Source organism: Mycteria americana, chromosome 6 (assembly GCF_035582795.1).
Source record: "Mycteria americana isolate JAX WOST 10 ecotype Jacksonville Zoo and Gardens chromosome 6, USCA_MyAme_1.0, whole genome shotgun sequence".
NCBI lineage: Eukaryota > Metazoa > Chordata > Aves > Ciconiiformes > Ciconiidae > Mycteria > Mycteria americana.
Window position 1 is genome coordinate 56,854,681 of NC_134370.1, and position 19,084 is coordinate 56,873,764.

Here is a 19,084-nt window from a genome sequence, read left to right on the forward strand (position 1 = left end):
TAAACAGGGCTGATTCATTCACAAAAACAAACAGTTACAGCACACACACAGTAAGACTTTTTTTAACTAAACACTGAGTTTGCTGTTTCTATAAACCTCTTTCCATCCTTGTCCTCAGTTACATCAACTTGCATCATCTCTGTCTGTTGTATAGGAACAATTACCAGTCTTCTCAATATTTACAGGGTTTTTTACTTTATGAAAACTTTTAGAAGTTGTTAAATGGTACAGAAATCTAGCAGAGCTAAAAAAGTCAATATGCCACATGAACTTTGTAGGAAAACATATTTCTCAATATCCATTGCTATCCAAATTTTTGTTTTTTTAAAGTCCAGATCAAATACCTGGTTTGTTACATTGTTGACATAATTTTAAAGTGTTGGCCCTGTCTTTATAATGCTGTTATGAAAACAGTAGCATTTCCTAGTTCAATACTTGCCTTTTATCATCCTTTAACGAGATGCAGGTTTTATTTTGAAACAACATTGTGTTTTTGTAACTGCAGCCAATACAAATATGTGTCTCTACCTAGTTGGGTCTCCTCTTCCATTCTTAAGGCAAGGAACTGGTTCCTTCTTAAATAATAGATCTGATACAGGAACAGAGGCAGTGTTTGCAAATTGAACTTAAAAGTGAGTTTTATCTGTTTACATAAAGTATGTATGTAATATTGAATCTTGAGTAATGATTATTTCAGATTTATTTACCTTGCTTTATTCACTAGATCTTGCTTATTTACTAGGTTCACTGGATCTTGCATTTGGACATGCTTAAGCTGTCTATGGCTTGTTATGTCAATTTGTGATATTATATCTGTGAAGACACTGAGCATTTTAAGTATACAATATAAGCTTTGGTATCAGATTTTTTTAATGCAAGAAGGGGGTGGGCTTTTTACCAGAATCTAACCAGCTCAGCAGAAGCACTCAGGCCATAGGATTTATCTATTAATTTGTGTCAAGTCCAGAAGCTTTTGATCAAATATGGATTCTTTCTAAAAAAGACCGCCAAATAATAGAAGGTCTACTTCTTCACATGGTAAGCTGCTAATGTTAATTAAAGGGCATGTCTATTTTACTGTTACTTGCCACCTAAAACTCTCTAGTGTAAATTTTCAGGTATCACATCTTACTGTGCACGTTTCTGTTACAGTAAGAAGGTGTTTGAGATAGGATCTGTCTGCATAAGCGCATGCAGATCTCGATTAAGCTCTTCAATTTTTTTCTTTAAAACCATAGATGCTTTTACATATTTTAACTAAACAGAATTCCTTTTACACATTTTCTTAAGGATGAATTCCCCTTCTGTTTCATCTGCTAAGCATGAGGCAATTCTTCTTTAAATTAATATCAATCCTGCTGAACACTTTCTAGATTTTTGGAACTTCTGCGTCAGAGTAGGAAAAATACTCCAGTAGCAATCCTTCCTGCTGTGGCTTTCTTAACATTACCATGGCCTTTGGACATGCAAAGATGAGCATGATGCTTGTGTTAGCAGCAAGATAATGCTGCAGTTATTTTTTTTGTCAGCTGTAATATCCAAATCCTTTTCGGAGTCTTTCCAAATCCCGTTTCCCTATCCCTAAGTATGCCTTGCCTGTGGTTCACCAGACCTTCAGCTGAAAAAAAAAAAAAAAAAAAATTGCAGGTGCCTAATTTTGTAGGTGACTCATATCACTACCTAAGTGTCTTGTCCTCTCTGTTATTTACCATTCCTTTAATCTTTCATGCACCCTTTATTAGTCATTTTCTGCCATCCGTCAGATGAATGACCATTTTAACTCATGCCAGATGATTTAATGTATCGTTCACGTGCCATATGGGGTCCTCTAGGGTAATTCATCTATCCTCTGGCTTTTCTTTTGCCTGAGGGCAGGTGGTGGCCAGATGAATTATCTTGGCAGCACCCTGCTCTTCTGGGGCCTGCGGTCCCTTCCTGGTCGGGGTGGCTCCCCTGGGCTGGGGGTAGGCAGCCGGCATGGGTGACTGTTTTGGAAGAGCCCACTCCCCGCTCCCCCCTGGAGGATGGAGCCACAGGACTTCTGCTGGTTGTGGCAGTCCAGCACCTGGCACCTTTTCATAGATGTGGCATGTATGGCGTGGGTCAGGAGTGCTGTACCACTGGCTGTCTGTGTCGTGGACAGACGTGGGTGCACGGTGGGAAGAGGGTCCCGATTATAGCCCGTCCCTGCCACCCAAAGCAGCTGTGTAAGTGCATCCCTTTTTTTAAAAAGGGGGAAAAAAGAGTCAGTAAAGATGAGGACTCCTGTGCAATGAACTGAGTTCCCTGGCAGTGGGCTGACTTCTCTTATTTACCTTATGTAGATCCCTCAAAATAGGCTGTAAGCCCTGGGGTCCATGGAGTACAAGCCTGGGCTAGGCAAATATGTACATGCAAAAGCTAGTTTTACACACTTTACAATTTGCATATACAGGTAATTGCACATTTAATTGGACCTTTTGTTTCATGCATCCCTTTTTGTATGGAACTCTCAAGTCTGTCTTGCCATGTTTGCCAAATGCTCTGCTATTAGGGAATGCAGACAAAAAAGACTTCTGATTTTTTTTTTTCCAAGTGGAAAGGTATTTTATGTATGGTAATCAAAACATGAATAGAAATTAACTCTGTCTCTGGGCAGTTTTGTTTTGGTGGATGGCCTAGGACATTTAAGCTAAAATTGTGAAGATGTCATGTGCTTTTGTTCCCCTAAAACATAAAAATAAAGGTAAAGAACTGCTGGCAGCCTTGCCTCCACCTGCTTTTCTTTGCTGCTCTTAAAATAGACTTTGAAGTGAATCTATTTTAGCTTTCTCAGAAAAGAGATTTTTCTGTAACCTCTTCAGTAACTAAATCATTTTGAAACTTAAGCGTTCCCAAGCAGAGAGTGGAATGACACAATCTGGTTGTACTTGAATCTGTTTGAATGATGTGTGACATTCTGGTGATGAGGGAGGAGGAGGAGGAGAAGGGTGCTCTACAAAACACCATAAAATCAGGGGACTGGTACATCCTATCTCTGCGGGAATCAAGTGTGCCAGGGTAATTCATGAAGAGCAATGCCAACTGCTGCTTTGTCTACGAAGACTTGTTGAATTTTAATTCTTTGTGCAAGTTTAGACTGACAAAACAATGAATACTCTGTATGTTCCTTGGGAACCTTTCCTATGTGTTAATGGTAACTAAAAATGGACCTCTCAAGTAAGCCTTGCTCTCAGCAGGAAGGACTAGCAATAAAAATCTTAAAGAACATTGTGTCCCACTTTTTCTAATAGAAGTAAATACTTCTATTTTTTTCTTATTCAATTTTTAATGCTTTATGATGTATTGTGACTTCTCTTTCTATCTGTCACATGATTCTAACGATGCCAAGTCATACTGCCATCCGACTTCTCCCACTAGAGCCCAGGAAACTTTTTTTCTTCTAGAGAAGCTGTGATCCAGCTGTGGTTCACAACACAAACAGTTATTTCTCAGCACTGCTGACATCTGGAGCATTGACCAGTTACTACATGAAGCTTTCTTTAGAGTATTTCTAATTTTGTCTGCTTGTAGTGACAATGTTATGAGATGCGGAAAGATGTTTTGTGGTGGTACAGTAACTTGGACCTTATGGGGAGTGCAGCCAGTGTAATACAAAGATCCATTTCCCATAGCTCTCGTTTTAAGTGTAAATTGAAACAAACTGCGGCGTCAGCCAACAGTTGAAAGCTTGTTATAGAGCAGATGTCATTACTTTTTGTCTTTTTGAAATGACAGATACTTTGGATGAATACTTTGAGTATGAAGCTGAGGAGTTCCTGGTCTCCTTGGCCTTGTTAATCACTGAAGGTCGAACGCCTGAGTATTCGATCAAGGGCAGAACAGAGGGCTTTCATTGCCCGCCGGCACAATCAAGTCAGCCTCCAACAACTAAGCATGAATGCAGCGACAAACTGGCTCAGGTATGATGGTACCCATTTCATTTTAAGTGTCGTGGTGTGCATCCTTGCTACCATGATTAAAGTCAGCTGAGAACTCCATGGTAGATTCACAGTTAAGCATGAATAACAATTGCTTTCTGTCAGTCCTGTGTTTAAACGAGTATGTAATTCAGTATCATACTAATAATAGATCCGTCCTTAAAATGAGAAATCACTAAGCCTTTTATCCTTGAAAATGAAATTCCGCACGACTACCTGAATGCAGTACCTGTTTGAGTCTTTATTATGCAAATGGTGAGCGCTATACTTAGCATTCTTGGTCTGGTTTTTTTTTTCTTTTTTCTTTTTCTTTTTTTTTTGAGAAAATGTAGGCTGACTTGCCTAACTTTTTGCTTTTCCAGGTATTCTTGAAAAGTTAGTGATCCAAAAAGCATAAGCACATCAAATCTAGCTAGTGTATTTGGGAGTAAGGTTGGAGCATCCCATCTCTCAAGTAAAAGTTCCTAAGTACTGTGTGAATTCAAGTTATTCATGCAGAAGTTAGCCTGCTCCAAGACACAGAATTTATAAAGATACTGCTTGAGTTTGTCTATCCAAGAGGATGACTTGTGGAGAGAGAAGTACAAGGTAGCAAAGTATAGTGGTTGGGGAAATGGATTTTTATGAGCTCTCTTAATTTTCTCCAGAAGTTGCTCAAATGGCAACCATAAAGGGTTTGTTAATTATTTTTCATTTAATAGCTCTGGAATCTTATCTCCGATTTGGTGAAACCTAGTTTACAGAATTTGACCCTTACCCTTTTCCAGTACTTTGGAACATGTTTTTAAAGTAGATTTAAATCTGGCTAGTATTTTTATGGCTTGCATATGTTGACATTTTTTCTTTCCCTCAGTGTCGTCAAGCCAGGCGAACCAGATCTGAGGTTATGCTACTGTGGAAGAACAATATTCCAATCATGGTAGAAGTGATGCTACTTCCCGACTGTTGCTATAGTGATGAAGGGCCCACCACCGAGGGGAATGATTTAAATGATCCTGCAATCAAACAAGATGCATTGCTGTTAGAAAGGTGGATTTTGGAGCCAGTTCCTCGACAGTAAGTTGGATATTAGGATTAGCTGATAGTTGCAAGAATCTTGTCATATTAAAGTCCTTAAAGTAATCAGGTTTTGAACTGGCCCTTTGCCATGAGGACTGATCTAAGAAAACCACTATTTACCAGTGAAATCTAAGCATCTTTTAATCTTCCTGTACTCATACTTTCTGCAGTGCACATTGTGCAATGCAGAGTATGAAATGCTCCTAGCTGAAAATGGTAATTTTTATACATTATTTGTTATGTTAAATTGTATAACTTATTATGTGGATAAAAACAAATCAGGCTCTGTAATCTTCAAAATGTTTGAGGAGTTTCATTGTTTTGCTTGATTCAGCTGTGTTTTATTTTCAGAATGAAGATCTGAAAACATCCTAGTTCTACTCCTAATAGTTCTCTGTGTATATTCTTACCAACATCCATGTGTTTCTCTTAATATGTTTTAGGAGCGGAGATCGATTTATTGAAGAGAAGACCCTTTTATTGGCTGTTCGCTCTTTTGTTTTCTTCTCTCAGCTAAGTGCATGGCTGAGTGTTTCACATGGTGCTGTTCCCCGAAACATTCTGTACAGGTACGTCTGGGATGGAAAAAAACTTGTTTGCTGTTTGCAGGTTGTTGCAACTTGTCTTAAAACCATTCTTCCCTCCTGTTTTTCTGTTTGCTTTCAGAAGGTGCCACATTGTTGGCCCAGCACTTTGGTGGTTGTGTAGGATTCATATACTTCACAAAGTACGGCAGTTGCTGGTGTCTCTAATGCTTTTTCTTAGACATTTGTGTTATGAAATAGATAATTAAAGACTCTTAATTTAGATATTTCTGTAAATGCCTTTCTGTATTGTTTCAGGGTGAGCGCTGCAGATGTGGACTTGCAATGGACTTTCTCCCAGACACCAACTGAGCATGTCTTTCCTGTTCCTAATGTTTCTCACAATGTGGCCTTGAGAGTCAGCGTCCAGTCCTTGCCCAGACAATCGAACTACCCAGTTTTGACCTGTAGTATTCACACCAACCTTAGCTTTTATGAAAAGCGAATGCAAGAGCGTAAGTTACATCAGCACAGCGATTCTAGCGCGGCACAGCAATGCAGTACTTCCAGTCTGCAGCACTTCTGTGGGAAACAGACGTGGACAATGACACGTGAAGGCCTACTTAATGGAAAAAAGACACCTGAATTTACTACATCTATCAGAAATTTAAAACTTTATCCATCTACTGGTCTTGGATCTGACTTTGGGGCATCACAGTCTAAAGTTCAGTGCTATAATGCTACAGCAGACAGTAAGACACAATCTCATGAAATACCTGTCAGGACTTTTAAATCCTTTTCTCTTGTTGATTCCCATGTTTCGAATAGTCACTGCTCTCATCAGCCCACAGGAGAGACCAATCCTTTGATAGGCTCTTTACTTCAAGAGCGACAAGAAGTCATCGCAAGGATTGCTCAGCACTTGATTCACTGTGATCCAGCTACTTCAACAGTTGTTGCTGGACGTCCATTCAACATGCATGAAAACAGCTCGGCTACACCGAAAGCCTTTCGGAGTACTTACGAAGACGAAAACTTGCCAAGGAAAGGCAAGGAAACCTCCCCTGTTTCTATTGCCAAGTTAGACAATGCAATACAAGAAGATGGTGATGAAGGCAAAACTAGAGCAATACCAGAGATCACACTGCTCGATGCTCGTGTTCCAGTGAACCACTGTGGCCGTCAGTCAGCAGGAGAGAGTAATCCCCTGATCGATTCTCTGCTTCAGGAGCGGCAAGAGGTGATAGCAAGGATTGCCCAACACTTGATTCATTGTGATCCAGCTACTTCTCATGTTACTGGACGTCCATTCAAAGTGCATGAGACTAGCCCAGTTACTTCAAAAATTTTCCGAAGTACATATGAAGATGAAAATTTGCTGAAGAAAGGCAAGGAACTGTGTTCTGTTTCTTTTGCTAAATCCGATTTTTCTTTGTTAGAAGACAGCAGTAAATCAAAGATGAAGACACCTGATACTCCTATCAGTCCTTCTAGGTTTGATGGGGAATTGAAGGCTTCTCTGAAACTCCAAGCAAGAAGAAAATTGGTTTTAGCAAAACCCAGTGAAGCTGTCCGGAATGCATTTCATCAGACTTCAAATAAAACTTCTCATATATTTACTAACATTCATACATCATCATCATGTATTAAAGAAAATAAATCTGAATTGCCAGATAAATTGGAAACGATACATTCTGGTTATGCACAGAAAGACCAGATAACCAATAGAATTAAACAGTATTCAAATTTCAACAGCATTGATAAACAGATTTGCACAAATAAACTTAAAGAAAGAACAGTTGTTAGTGAGAACAACAACATGGATAGTTTTAACAATTTACAGATTGATAAATGCAGAATACTTGAAGGTACAAAAAAAGCCACTGTGATGCAGGTATCTGACTCTTTGCACAAAAATGAGGTCAAGTGTTTAGATAAAGACTCAAAAAACCCAAGTATTTATGAGCAAAATACTCAGCTTATTAGTATTGAAAATTATTTAAATAAAGACCATGACAGTTTCAAAAACAAAAACAAACAAGATAAAACAAAAACTGCACATGATGAGAATGAAGACCCAGTAGGCCTTGATTTCCAAAGCACTTCTCAGAAGAAACCTACGGAAGACGGCGTAGTTAAGTGTGAGCGGCTGAAGAACCCAGAGGTACAGGTAAATACATACAGGAAAAGACCAATTCCTATAGCTGCTCTTAGTCAGATAGCTTGTACCTTATATCTGCTAAGGACCAATGTGAAGAGGGATTTAAGTCTGACTTCGTAGGAAGCAGCGTGTTACTGTTGTCTTCTTGGTCTGAAGTAATGTTTGGCCAGTAGTGCCTCCTCCATACCTTCTTAATTGTAAGTTGAGAACATTACTCTGTTCACGGTGATAGCATTATGAACGACAGTTTCCATAGGCAGTTAGGCATCCTGTCTTTTTATAAGTATACCAGTGTCTGATTATGGTATGTGATCTATAGTAAGCAGTCTGTGTGATTGTAGATTGAGTCAAGGGGAATTTATACTGAATATTTCATAATATGCTAGTGTGATGCAGATCCACCTGGTTCAGAACTTTTCTCTGTTACAGCAAGCAAAGTATTATCATGATAGGCCATTGAAATATCCCGCTGATATCTTGCATAAATTTGTTTGCTGACAGAAAGCACCGTCTCTAAAACACACAAATATATGGCGGAAACATAATTTTCGATCCTTGGATGGAACTTCAACCAAGGCTTTTCATCCCAGAACTGGACTGCCTCTGCTTTCAAGTCCTGTAAGTTATTGTTGAAATTATAACTTATCTTTTAAATGAGAAAGGAAGTATTTTGTTCTTTTAATATCTGTGTATGGTAGAAAATTTGACAAATTACCTAGGTGAAGTAGGTGTGTTTACTTTCAGTGTCAGAGTGAATACTGTTGCAAGTGGAAATTTGAGAGTTAACACTCAAATGAAGTTGAACAATAATTCTGGAAAAGAAAATATTAAAGAGGTAGTTGTTGAGATCCTATCAAGATTAACAGAAGGTGACACTGGAAAATTCTATGGCAAAAAAATGCTTTGGTGCTATTTTAGAGCACAAAAGAAAGCATTTTGAAGATTAGTGTTTTAAGTATAAGCTAACATATTTTGTCATTTAAGACTTTTTGTGTGAGTTATTAATACCCGATTGCGTATTATTCCAAAGCTTTTGTTTCTGTGAACAGTTTGTACTGTATATTCTTCAGCAATCAAATATGTCATTGAATGACTAAGAGATACAAAGGTGCTGTGATAAGTCAGACACATTGGGGAAGTGTTACAGTTCTTGGTAGGTTCTTGGGAGTTTTAAAGAAAAAGGCAGTCCCAATTAAAACTTCTGAAGTAGTGATGTTCTGTAATCAACACATGATATGTTTTATTCTTCACTGCTTGTAAAGGCTGTCATATTTTCAGGGAACTTGGATGGAAATTGTTACAGCCTGTTTATTAGTAATGTTCTGTACTCTTCCAAAGAGATGTCAGCCTCTTGAATGAGTCTTTATTTAAGTACTTCCTGTTAATCAGAATTTACAGTCTTGTCATTAATAATTTTAGAATTTTCTTCACTAAGTTTAGAATGTATAGGAATTACTCTCTTCTGCTCTGTTTTTGTAATTTTGTAATGTCATGAAAATTCTTGGCAAACTTGTCCTTACTAGAGGTACAGTTTTCAAATTTAGCATCATCTTTCCCTCTTTGAGGTTCCTCAAAGAAAAACACAGTCTGGGTGCTTTGATCTGGATTCATCACTGCTGCAGTTGAAATGTCTGTCTGCAAGAAGGTATGTTTTATTTACCATAAACTTTAGGGATTTTGGGGGAGACTTATATACATATCTGTATGCAACAACAAGGCATGTTAGCAAAGACAAAAATGTGTGCCTTTCAAAAGAATCCTTATTTTGAAATAAGGCTTGGCAGCCAAGTTGCCCCAGGGGTCTCCAGGTTAGCACGGCTCTGACGTAACCATGGTAGGAGAGCTGCTGCTGGGATGAACTCTGTCCCCTGTAGAGGTAGGTATGCTGTAAGATACACTTGAATTTTCAAACAGAAAAGATGGTAATTGTTGGCTCTTCTTCAAATCAGTGTTATTTTTGTGTTATGTTTTGTTCTCAGTGTTGAACGGGTTAAACATTTTGCCTTAACTTGTTCAGAGAACTTAACTTCTAAAAGGGACCAACCATGACCTTTTATACATTAATACACGTAACAAAAACAGCTTTTAGTATGGTAGTCTGATGTTGGGAACTTCATGATATGAGACAAAAATATCTGCATACAAGAGAAAATAATCTGATACTTTGGTTCCTGCTAATGGAGTTAATGAACAACCTACATTTTTATTGTCTATCCCTTGTAACGTAAAACTTACGGAAGGATTTTTTTCAGTTAACTAGAAAATTTTTTGCTAAAGTCTTAACAGGCAATGTTCAGCTGTTAGTTCTTTAGGACAGCATTTTGTAATACAGTAAATAAATTATTATTTCTAGAGATGTTTATACCCAGAAGACAAAAGCAAATGTGTTTATCCTTTATATTTATTCTTTTTTTTTTTAATAGCCCACAACAATGTATAAACAGAGACAGTGATCCAGAGAGCCATGGGAAACCTTTTCTAAGTTCTAGTGCTCCACCAGTAACAAGTCTTAGCCTTCTGGGAAACTTTGAGGTATTGCATATTCTCTAGAATTCTTGTGGTATTTTTAGTATTCTTCTGCACTGCTTTTAGAAGTGCGTTACTGTGAATAATTCCAGCCTGATTACAATGTAAAAGTTCATAATTAAATTGAATAAAATTTGTTTTAATTTCCAGCTGTAAAGGCACATATTTCACGCCCCAGCCATCATCTGTCTCAGATTCAGATACAATGAGTTGCTTATAACTTTTATTTCCCACTATAGTCAAGTTCAGAGGTGTTCTGTTGACTTAAATGAGATTTAACAACCTGTAATTGCTCATGTTTATAATGTATATACCTAGAAAAAGGGTTTTACATTTTCACTCTTAAAGTCTACTTAATATGTCACAAAAGCTGTGTTAAATCAGTGTAATGAACAGAACATATTTGAAATGTAGCCTCCAGTTTTTCACTTCATGTAGCATATCAAATAACAACTAATAGCTAGTGTGTTAACGGGTTGTATTGTACTCCATATTTGTGAAATATGGAGTGAATACATTGAGGAAAGCTAGAGATTCTAGATTATTATTTTTTCAGGTAATGTATATCAAGGAAAATCATGCATAGATCCTGCTGCAATAAAATTCTCTGTCGGCTTTTGCACCAGTTTCAGTAGGATAAAGACTGGATTTGGATGATGCTTTCTCTTAAACCACTATCATCTTACTGAATGTTGCACTGTTCATCATAATTTTTGCCTCAGTGTTGATTTTTGGCAGGTCACATTATGAAAGACCCAAGTTCTTATATAAATTTGTTTCCTTGTTTGCTGCTTAGTTTTGCTATATTTTATTTGCAGCGTTCCCAACCTAAGCTGTATGTGTTTTGTTTTTCAGGAATCTGTCCTGAATTTTCGCTTAGACCCGCTCGGTATCGTGGAGGGTTTCACAGCGGAAGTGGGAGCAAGTGGAGTCTTTTGTCCCACGCACATGACTCTGCCAGTTGAAGTGTCATTCTACAGCGTTTCAGATGATAATGCACCCTCTCCTTACATGGTAAGTGTGTGGTTGGTTTTATTTTAAATAAATTCTGATAGGTGAAGAACAAGAGCTCAGTGAGTAGAGGGTTCAGGAAGTGGGGATTTGCAGGGACCTGGATTATTTTCAGCTGCTTATGATGGAGTTCTCCTGTCCCTTCTTCCTTTCCCTAACTGGTGCTTTTCCTCCTGTTGCTCTGCCCCACCATCCAACTGCTCTCATCTTGGGATATTGAACGTATTTGTCTCCCTCCACACTGGAGTGATCAACCCTCACCATCTCTTTTTATCCATCTAACTTAAAATAGGCAGTGAGGCCATAGCTGGACTTAATGGGATACATTTTGTTGTCCCAACAAGCAGCTGCCCTGGGCAACTAACCGCTCTGCCAGCAAGTGGCTTAGGTGCAGGCCAAGGTACAATTGCTGATGGAGACCTTAGACTCAGAAGTTATTCAGCCCTTTCTTTTAAAGCAAATATTGTCTGAGCTGGCATGACAGGTGGCACTCTCACAAGCTGCATGGTTTGCTGATGTTCGCCCTGACATGGTATTGTGTTCTCGGTATCTGTGCTAATTCTGTTCCACATTTCTACAATGACAGCATGGTTTTTGGATGTCTAAAAGCGCTTCCTTGTAAAAAGCAAAAGATGTCTTGTATGCTATCATTGAATCAGATGGCTAGATTTGTTCTGAACGCCTGTTAAGGAACTTCAGTGTTACCTGGGTGACAGATCTAATTTTTAGAGGTTTTCATATGTGTATGTCTGTCTAAAATATGGTAAATAGTCTGTTTAAACATATAAGTAAAGCATTGAACATCTGATTATCCCAATATTTAGATTTTAAATTCATAGCATTTACCATATTTTTGACATTCTGTTTTTAAAAGTGTTCAGAAAATAAAATGGCTTTGCAAATTAAGTTTGAGTAATAAGTTGAGTTTAAACTTGTGTATGTCTTCTCTTAACCACTGCAAAGAAGTATCTACTCTTTTGCTTTCATCTTTCTAGATTATTTCACGTGATTTTCCAGGAGGTGAAGGGATTCTGATGTTCCTCAAATGGTTAAAGTAGCATTGCTTATTTTCCTAGCTGGGTTTCATTGTTTCAGGCTTTTCCACATGCTCTAAACATGCTATTATGGCTGAGTCTCCCAGGATTAATACAACATTTGTATAGTGCCTCCATCATCAGAAACATTGTTTCTGTTTGTATAGCTAGTTTCTCTGCTCTGGGGTCGTCTTTTGTTTGTTTGTTTGTTTGGGGTTTTTTTTTTTTGGTTAAGTCCAGTGCAGTGGGGTACAACAGTTGTGCACTGCGGGTTAATCAGACGTGTGCTCTAGGGCAGTACCCTAAGGGTGGCCTCAGCAGTGTTACAGCACCGTGTGGGACACTCAGATGCTCTGTAGATCACAGCTGGTACAAAAGCAGATGTCATCGTCGCTAAAGTTTGGATTAGAATGGAAGATTAAGTGCATCTGCTGCCTTTGAAAAGCATAAATTAGTTCTGTGAGATTTGGAGTATTACTGGTGCGATTGTAGGTGATAGAAAAATGGAAAGGAGGAGACAAATCTTCCATTTCAACTTACAAGCCGCTTTGAAAAGAAAGCTCTATTTTGCCATAACTCCCCGACTGCTAGCAGTCTTGTGGAGTCTTGGATCTTGTTTCAAGAGGAGACCGTACCCCTTATTTATTGCACAGCTTCTAATGATCTGCCAAAGTATCTGTAAGGCCCCTACTGTTGATTTTTAACTGCATCTTAAATGCATTGCCTTCTCTATTTGTAGTTTTTATACATTCCTGATTGTTTTTTGAATAAATACAATTTCATGAATAGAACATTTTGATTTGTTTATATCTCTCCCTGTGAACTAAATGTGTGCCTTTTTTTTCTAGGGTGTAATTACTTTAGAATCCCTTGGTAAAAGGGGTTATCGGGTACCGCCTTCAGGAACAATACAAGTGGTACGTACTCAGCAGATACGGGTGCCTTGAAACCACTAATATCAAGAAAGTCATGCAGAGGAGATGAGGTTATTGGAGATGAGCATGAAGCTAGCAGTGGAAATGTGCATCTCTGTAGGTACTGTAGTTATTCGAAGTAGAAATCTGTGTGTAATTTGTGGAACAAAAAAGACTCCCAACCTTTGAACCCATCTGTGCTGTGAAGAGACTTAAAATCAGTTACTGAAGATTCAGAATAGTTGGGGACACCATGGCTTTGAAGAAGTAATGGAGAAGTAATTAGCCACAATCCAAATTCTGAAATCCTTCTAAAGGGATTAAGATTAAATACTCAGTTGTATCTACATTTTGTAACATTTTAACACCACCTATTTTTTGTAAAAAGATCGGAAAGTAAATCACAGTCATTGCTTAGAACCAATGATCTGCCTTGTTCTTTTAAGACCCCAGTCCAGGGTAACACACTGGTGATGCCAGGCTTAAAAGCAGAGCCCACCACTGTGCTTCCTGTGAGTGTATTGTGTCTAGAAAACAGTGTAGACAAAAAGCTGACTGGAAAAATAAGCAAAAATGGGGATGCAGATTAGTAAAGTAATAGTAGTCATATACTAGTGTTTCATTCAGCTTAGGTTGTGGTTAGTATTATATTTAAAAATGGGAATTGCTAGTAGCTGAAGTGTTGAAAAACAGGAAAACTGCACAATGTTTTTACATAAACATTTCTGCATGGCACCGGAACAAAGTGCATAGAGGATGGTGACTATTTTGGCAGGTGGAGGGTTTTGTTTTTGTTTTTTAAATTTGTCCTCTCTAAAGAGTATTGTATTGAACTGTTTGTCTTTTCAGACCTTATTTAACCCTAACAAAACTGTGGTGAAGATGTTTGTGGTGATCTATGACTTGAGAGAAATGCCAGCTAATCATCAAACATTCCTACGGCAAAGAACTTTTTCTGTTCCTGTGAGACGAGAAATCAAGAGAACTGTCAATAAAGAAAATAGTCAACAGACTGAAGAAAGGCTACTACGCTACCTCATACATCTGAGGTAAGCTCCTCAGAGTTAAAAAAAAAAACACACAACAAAACAAACAAAAAAACCAACCCAAAACCAAACAAAAAATAATTACCTGCCAAAATTTATCTTGTGATTTCTTTCCCAGCCAGCCTTTCTGTATACAGACTTATTTTTAAAAAACAATGCTTTTAATTTGGTCTTTAAGCTAGACAATAGAGGAAGAAGAGCTAATAAATAATTTGGATTCTGCTTGGGAGCAACAAAGTTAAAATAATATAAAGTGTTTTCTTGGCATTGAAGTATTTTGTATAGCCTTGTAAAGCTTAATTCTTTTCTTAGCAAGAGAGATTTAGTTCTGGCTGGATCAATGTACTTTTTTGGAGGTTAGAGGAAACGGTGAGTGTGGATGTTACATGGGCAAAAGCCAAAACTCAGGATCAAGGTAGAGAAGGTGCCCAGTGTCCTTCACACATGCCTCTTCACCAGAATAGCTTGTAACATGAAAAGCATTCTGAGTTACTCCTAAAAATACAGTGTTTAGTGGTAAAAATGTAAATACCTGCTTTATGATGCAATACCACTGAGAATGCCTTTCACTTTATAAAATATTCACACAATCTTCCTTCTAAATGATTTACAAAGCACTGCCTGAAACCAGATACTGTGCTGCTGCTCTCGGGATGTTCTGGAGGCTGCAGTTTGAAACAAAGGAGGAATGATGGATATACTCTGTCTTTCTGCAGTTTGCAGACTTTTGCCTGCATTATTGTAGTAAACAAACCACATATGTGCAGACCCAGTGCTTTCATTGCAGCACTTGGAAACCTGACGGTGGCTGACATTCTGAAGTGAGAAAGCAAAAGAAAATCAAATCTCTTACACTTTTTAACTTGTTGTAGAATTACTTCTGGTACATATTATTTTCCCTATTCAGTGGCATTGATTTCTACCCAGCAGACTTTTGAAACACAACTTTGTCTAGGGCAGCGTTTGCAGGCCAAGCTTTCCTATTAAATGAAAGTTGACAGTCATAAAAAATGTGTGTTGGTTTACTGGAGTGTGAAAATAGCATCACGATGAGGCTGTTGAACTGTGTTTTCGTTCTGAATTTTAGCCTGGATTGAAATTCATCCTTTCAGGCCACACTAACATGCCATGTCTAACTTAACCACCTTCTAAAAATTTTCTTCTGGGGTAAATTCTGAAAAAGAGCGTGTAGCCCAAATAAAAGGCTCTATTCACTTGTAATGTTGATCGAACAGGCATCAGTTGCAGAGGTGGGCAAAAATCTGTGGCCAACTGGGTCTGGTGTACAGGCGTGAATAGTGGTAGACTTGTGTCCCCTTTCAGTTTCTGCTTTAATGTAGTTTGTAAATTTGTTGTAGACAGACCCAATAATTACTTCTGTTTGAAGGCAAACCTGCTTTCTTCTCTGTCATCTTTTATAGCTAGAAGTCTTCTTTCATGAGCTTCCTATTTCTGATACCTGCTGAGAGACAGAAATGTAGTGGTCTGATGCTTCTAGTTTTGAAATACCTGTACAATTTAGCTCAGCTTTCAGACCTCTGGTAGGGATCAACTCACGGATTTATAATGTGTAATTGGCAATGCATCCATTTCTGGCTGGAAAAACAAACTGATAATTACGATGCTTAGCTGCTTACTTTGGAAAGTGAATACCCGCAGAGTATGCCAGAAGTTTTTTGCTTCAGAGATGAACCTAAACAGTGGGTCCTTTCTCATAACGGAAGAACTGCAAAACTCCTTGAAATATTACAGTAGTTTATGTTGATCTGTCTTGTGGTTTATTATACAGAGTACTTCAGATTTTATAAAAGACTCAGTTGTCAATCTAGTAGCCTTCCTTATTAAAGATGGATTTTAATTAGGAGAGCTTAAAAAGTCTTAGTAGTATATTAATTCAAATGTAAGTTGGTTTTAAAACTTTCATTTTTAAAAGCAGCAATGTTTCCTCAAACCTGTTTTACTGAAAACTTATACAAACCTAAAAAATTTAAACTATTAAGATTTTTTTTGTTGTTACTCAAGTTGGCTTAGAACAACCTTTCCGTTTTAGTTGCAGTAGTTGTTGAAAACAAGCATCTTAAGCTTACATGTTGAAATTTTGCTCAAAAAAACAAATGAAGTCACTACCAGTAAGCTGCATTGTGGTCACATCTGCTTGCGAGGCCTTAATCACAGTTGTCAGCACTCACATTATGAAAGCTTCTTTTCAAGTGGTAATTCAGCAAAAATGCTTGCATAGGTCTGGAACTTAACATTGACGGCCAGATTTTCTACAACACTTTTAAAGTGTCAGATTTATTGTGTATGCAGCTTCTGCATGCAGTTTTGTACGTTTGAGATACTGTTCAATATGCCATTAGACTGTATTTGTACCCACAGCTACAGATATAAAATGTAGCTTGCACGGACCGCATAGCTTTATTCACTGTAAGAAAAATCAAGAGTTGCACCTGCAGTTTAAGTCATTTCTTGAAGATGCTTTGAGGATAAATTTTTTTGTTGCATGTGAAGCAATGATTTTTGCATTGTAATTAAATCTACATGAGCATAAGAGCTGTGAGGCCAGCTCTGCTCACGCCTCATTTCTGCCCAGTGTTGTGAGGGTGACGACCATCCGTTGGTTTCTAGGTCACATTCTGGCACCCCTATAAAAGGCAATTAAACAGTTAACCTGCCCACAGCTCAGCGTTTTTCCAGGTTTTAAAGCTTGGTCAACAGCTTTAGTTACTGACATATTGCCTCTTTTAATTGCATGGAGCATAACTGTTGTTGCTTAACAGCTAAATAGGAGCTGTTACTGAAGGCTAGGTGGAGGGTAAGCTTGAAACTGGTTGTTAAAAGTAGTGATTCCTCAAGGTGTTGAGAAACTTTTTTTAAAAAATATTTTCCTAATGTGGCATATGATACATTTATTGGTGGAAGCTGAAGATACCTGCTATTACTGATTTACTAGTTGCTTTTTGATCTTTCTGATCTCTCAGCATTTTTCCTGATCTAGAAATTTGTATCCTTGTCCTAATGATTTTACTTCCAGGTTTTATAGATTGTGTTGTGTAGTCTTTTCCACTTGCAAAACATGTCTTGCTACATATGTTTTTGCGATCACCCCGCTATATCGTGTTTCTGTGGCTTACTCTGTTCTTTGTGAATTTTGATGGCCTATAAAATATATATAGGGGTTTTGTGCTTGTATTTGTCATTTCTTCAGTAATGTTTATCACTTTCTTTCCTCTGCCAGACTTTCTAGCTCATCTGATATTTGTGTGTTTAAGCCTTCCTGTATTTGTCTATTGATACTGTTCCTAGGACACCATCTGTCAGAGACTTCCGTTGTGTTTTTCTTGATTCCTTTACACAAAACTACTGGAGCTGCCACAGCTCTGGAGCCAGTCCCGTGCTGGCCACTCCATCACCATCCCACAAGAGTGTATGTAATGGTTGTCTCTTGATTATTCCAATGTATTTGCATGTATGAAAAGCAACATTTCTAAATGCCAATTACTACGATAAACATCTCTCAAAGAAAAAAAATTAGGTGATGGAAGCAGAGATGAGAAGAATCCCCTGAACCCTGTTGCTGTCTCCCACTCATCCCCCTTCAGTCTTTGTGAAACGTCATGATCAGAAAAGCCATGTTACAGGGAAGTTTTACTGGGCAGAGGGAGTCTTGCAGGATTCTCACTAATAGAAAATAGTAAGCTTGAGAAGTTTAAAAATAGACCTTGCTAATTATTTTCTGATAGATCCATTGAATTGGGAATTGAGCTCTACTTTATGATGGTGCTTTGATAACTAGATCTATCTATTCTGTGTGAATTAATTTCAATCATACTTTTGCTGCAAAAGATCTTTTAATAAATTTTTTCAATTTAAAATGTCTTATGAGCTACATGCTGAATTAACTGTTTGTGGTGTTCAGTCTGTCCCTCACCTCTTTCACTCTTCCTTCTTGTGCTCTCCTCCAGAGTCCTCTCTTAAGATAGAATCTTCTCCCCTTTGCCTACCAGGTAAAGGGCTTTCACACTGACAGCACCGAGCAAATAAATAGTGATGGATGGGAGCTCTGTGGGAGCCAGTAGGAGCATTCTGCTGGACCCCGCCACATTTAATGCCCTTGATAGCTGTATCTAGGAGAGGAGAATTTTCCTTTGTCTGGCTGTGGGGATGACTACAGGCTATTCTGCATCACTCACCTGAACAAAACGGTGGCACAGAATCCATTTCTACATCCTGCCTGCCCCAGATGATGAAACCTTGATGGATCTTCTGTAGTTGTCTGTATTTCTCGTATCTCTCAGAATTTCAGTCTGATTATGGCTAGGTTTATTCTACAGATACTGCTTTTGCTTCAGTGGGGTTAACGAGTAAATGATTGTTAAAAACCTGCGCAAATCATAATACGTGTGATAATACAGTGTGCACTGCTCTCTTAGCATTTGTAATGGTATCATTTTGTCATTGCAATAGCTTTTCTGTTTCTATTTCTATTACAGTAGCAATAGCTTTTCTCCCTTACCGTGGCATAGTGATAGTGACATTAAGTTTAGCTGCCATAAGAAATGCTCCTTAGGCTCTCGTGCCTTTCTTGGTTGAGGGAAGGGAATTAAGGAGTTCTGCCAGATGAAGACTATAGAATATAGTTCTCTGAAATGCAGATCTCGTCTCTCTATCTATAGTTGTTAAATCTCAGCAAAAGTAGAACTGGCACATTCCTGGCAGGTTTGGAGGACCTGAATTAGGCTGTTTAGCTGCAGCATAAAAGATAAACGGGCCCAGAAATTGGCCACTGTTTACTTTGGTGATTGGGCCAGTGAACTGTAGTCTCTTTGAAATAGCTCTGTATTCTGTGC

The 19,084-nt window shown here is 38.2% G+C and overlaps 1 protein-coding gene across 5 annotated transcripts in view; it reads left to right on the plus strand.

Moving 5' to 3' along the window:
* ATOSA (atos homolog A) overlaps positions 1–19,084 on the plus strand; it is a 51,696-nt gene that overhangs the window by 28,891 nt on the left and 3,721 nt on the right. For 4 of the 5 annotated variants that reach the window (XM_075506011.1, XM_075506013.1, XM_075506012.1 and 1 more), the window contains 10 exons: positions 3,757–3,941; positions 4,813–5,015; positions 5,462–5,587; positions 5,861–7,712; positions 8,205–8,321; positions 9,269–9,348; positions 10,127–10,235; positions 11,085–11,243; positions 13,123–13,191; positions 14,038–14,237. In XM_075506011.1, the coding sequence (XP_075362126.1) occupies positions 3,757–3,941; positions 4,813–5,015; positions 5,462–5,587; positions 5,861–7,712; positions 8,205–8,321; positions 9,269–9,348; positions 10,127–10,235; positions 11,085–11,243; positions 13,123–13,191; positions 14,038–14,237 (3,100 nt within the window). Of the gene's footprint in view, positions 1–3,756; positions 3,942–4,812; positions 5,016–5,461; positions 5,588–5,860; positions 7,713–8,204; positions 8,322–9,268; positions 9,349–10,126; positions 10,236–11,084; positions 11,244–13,122; positions 13,310–14,037; positions 14,238–19,084 lie in introns of those variants that run through there. The other variant, XR_012776238.1, reaches the window with a different exon arrangement.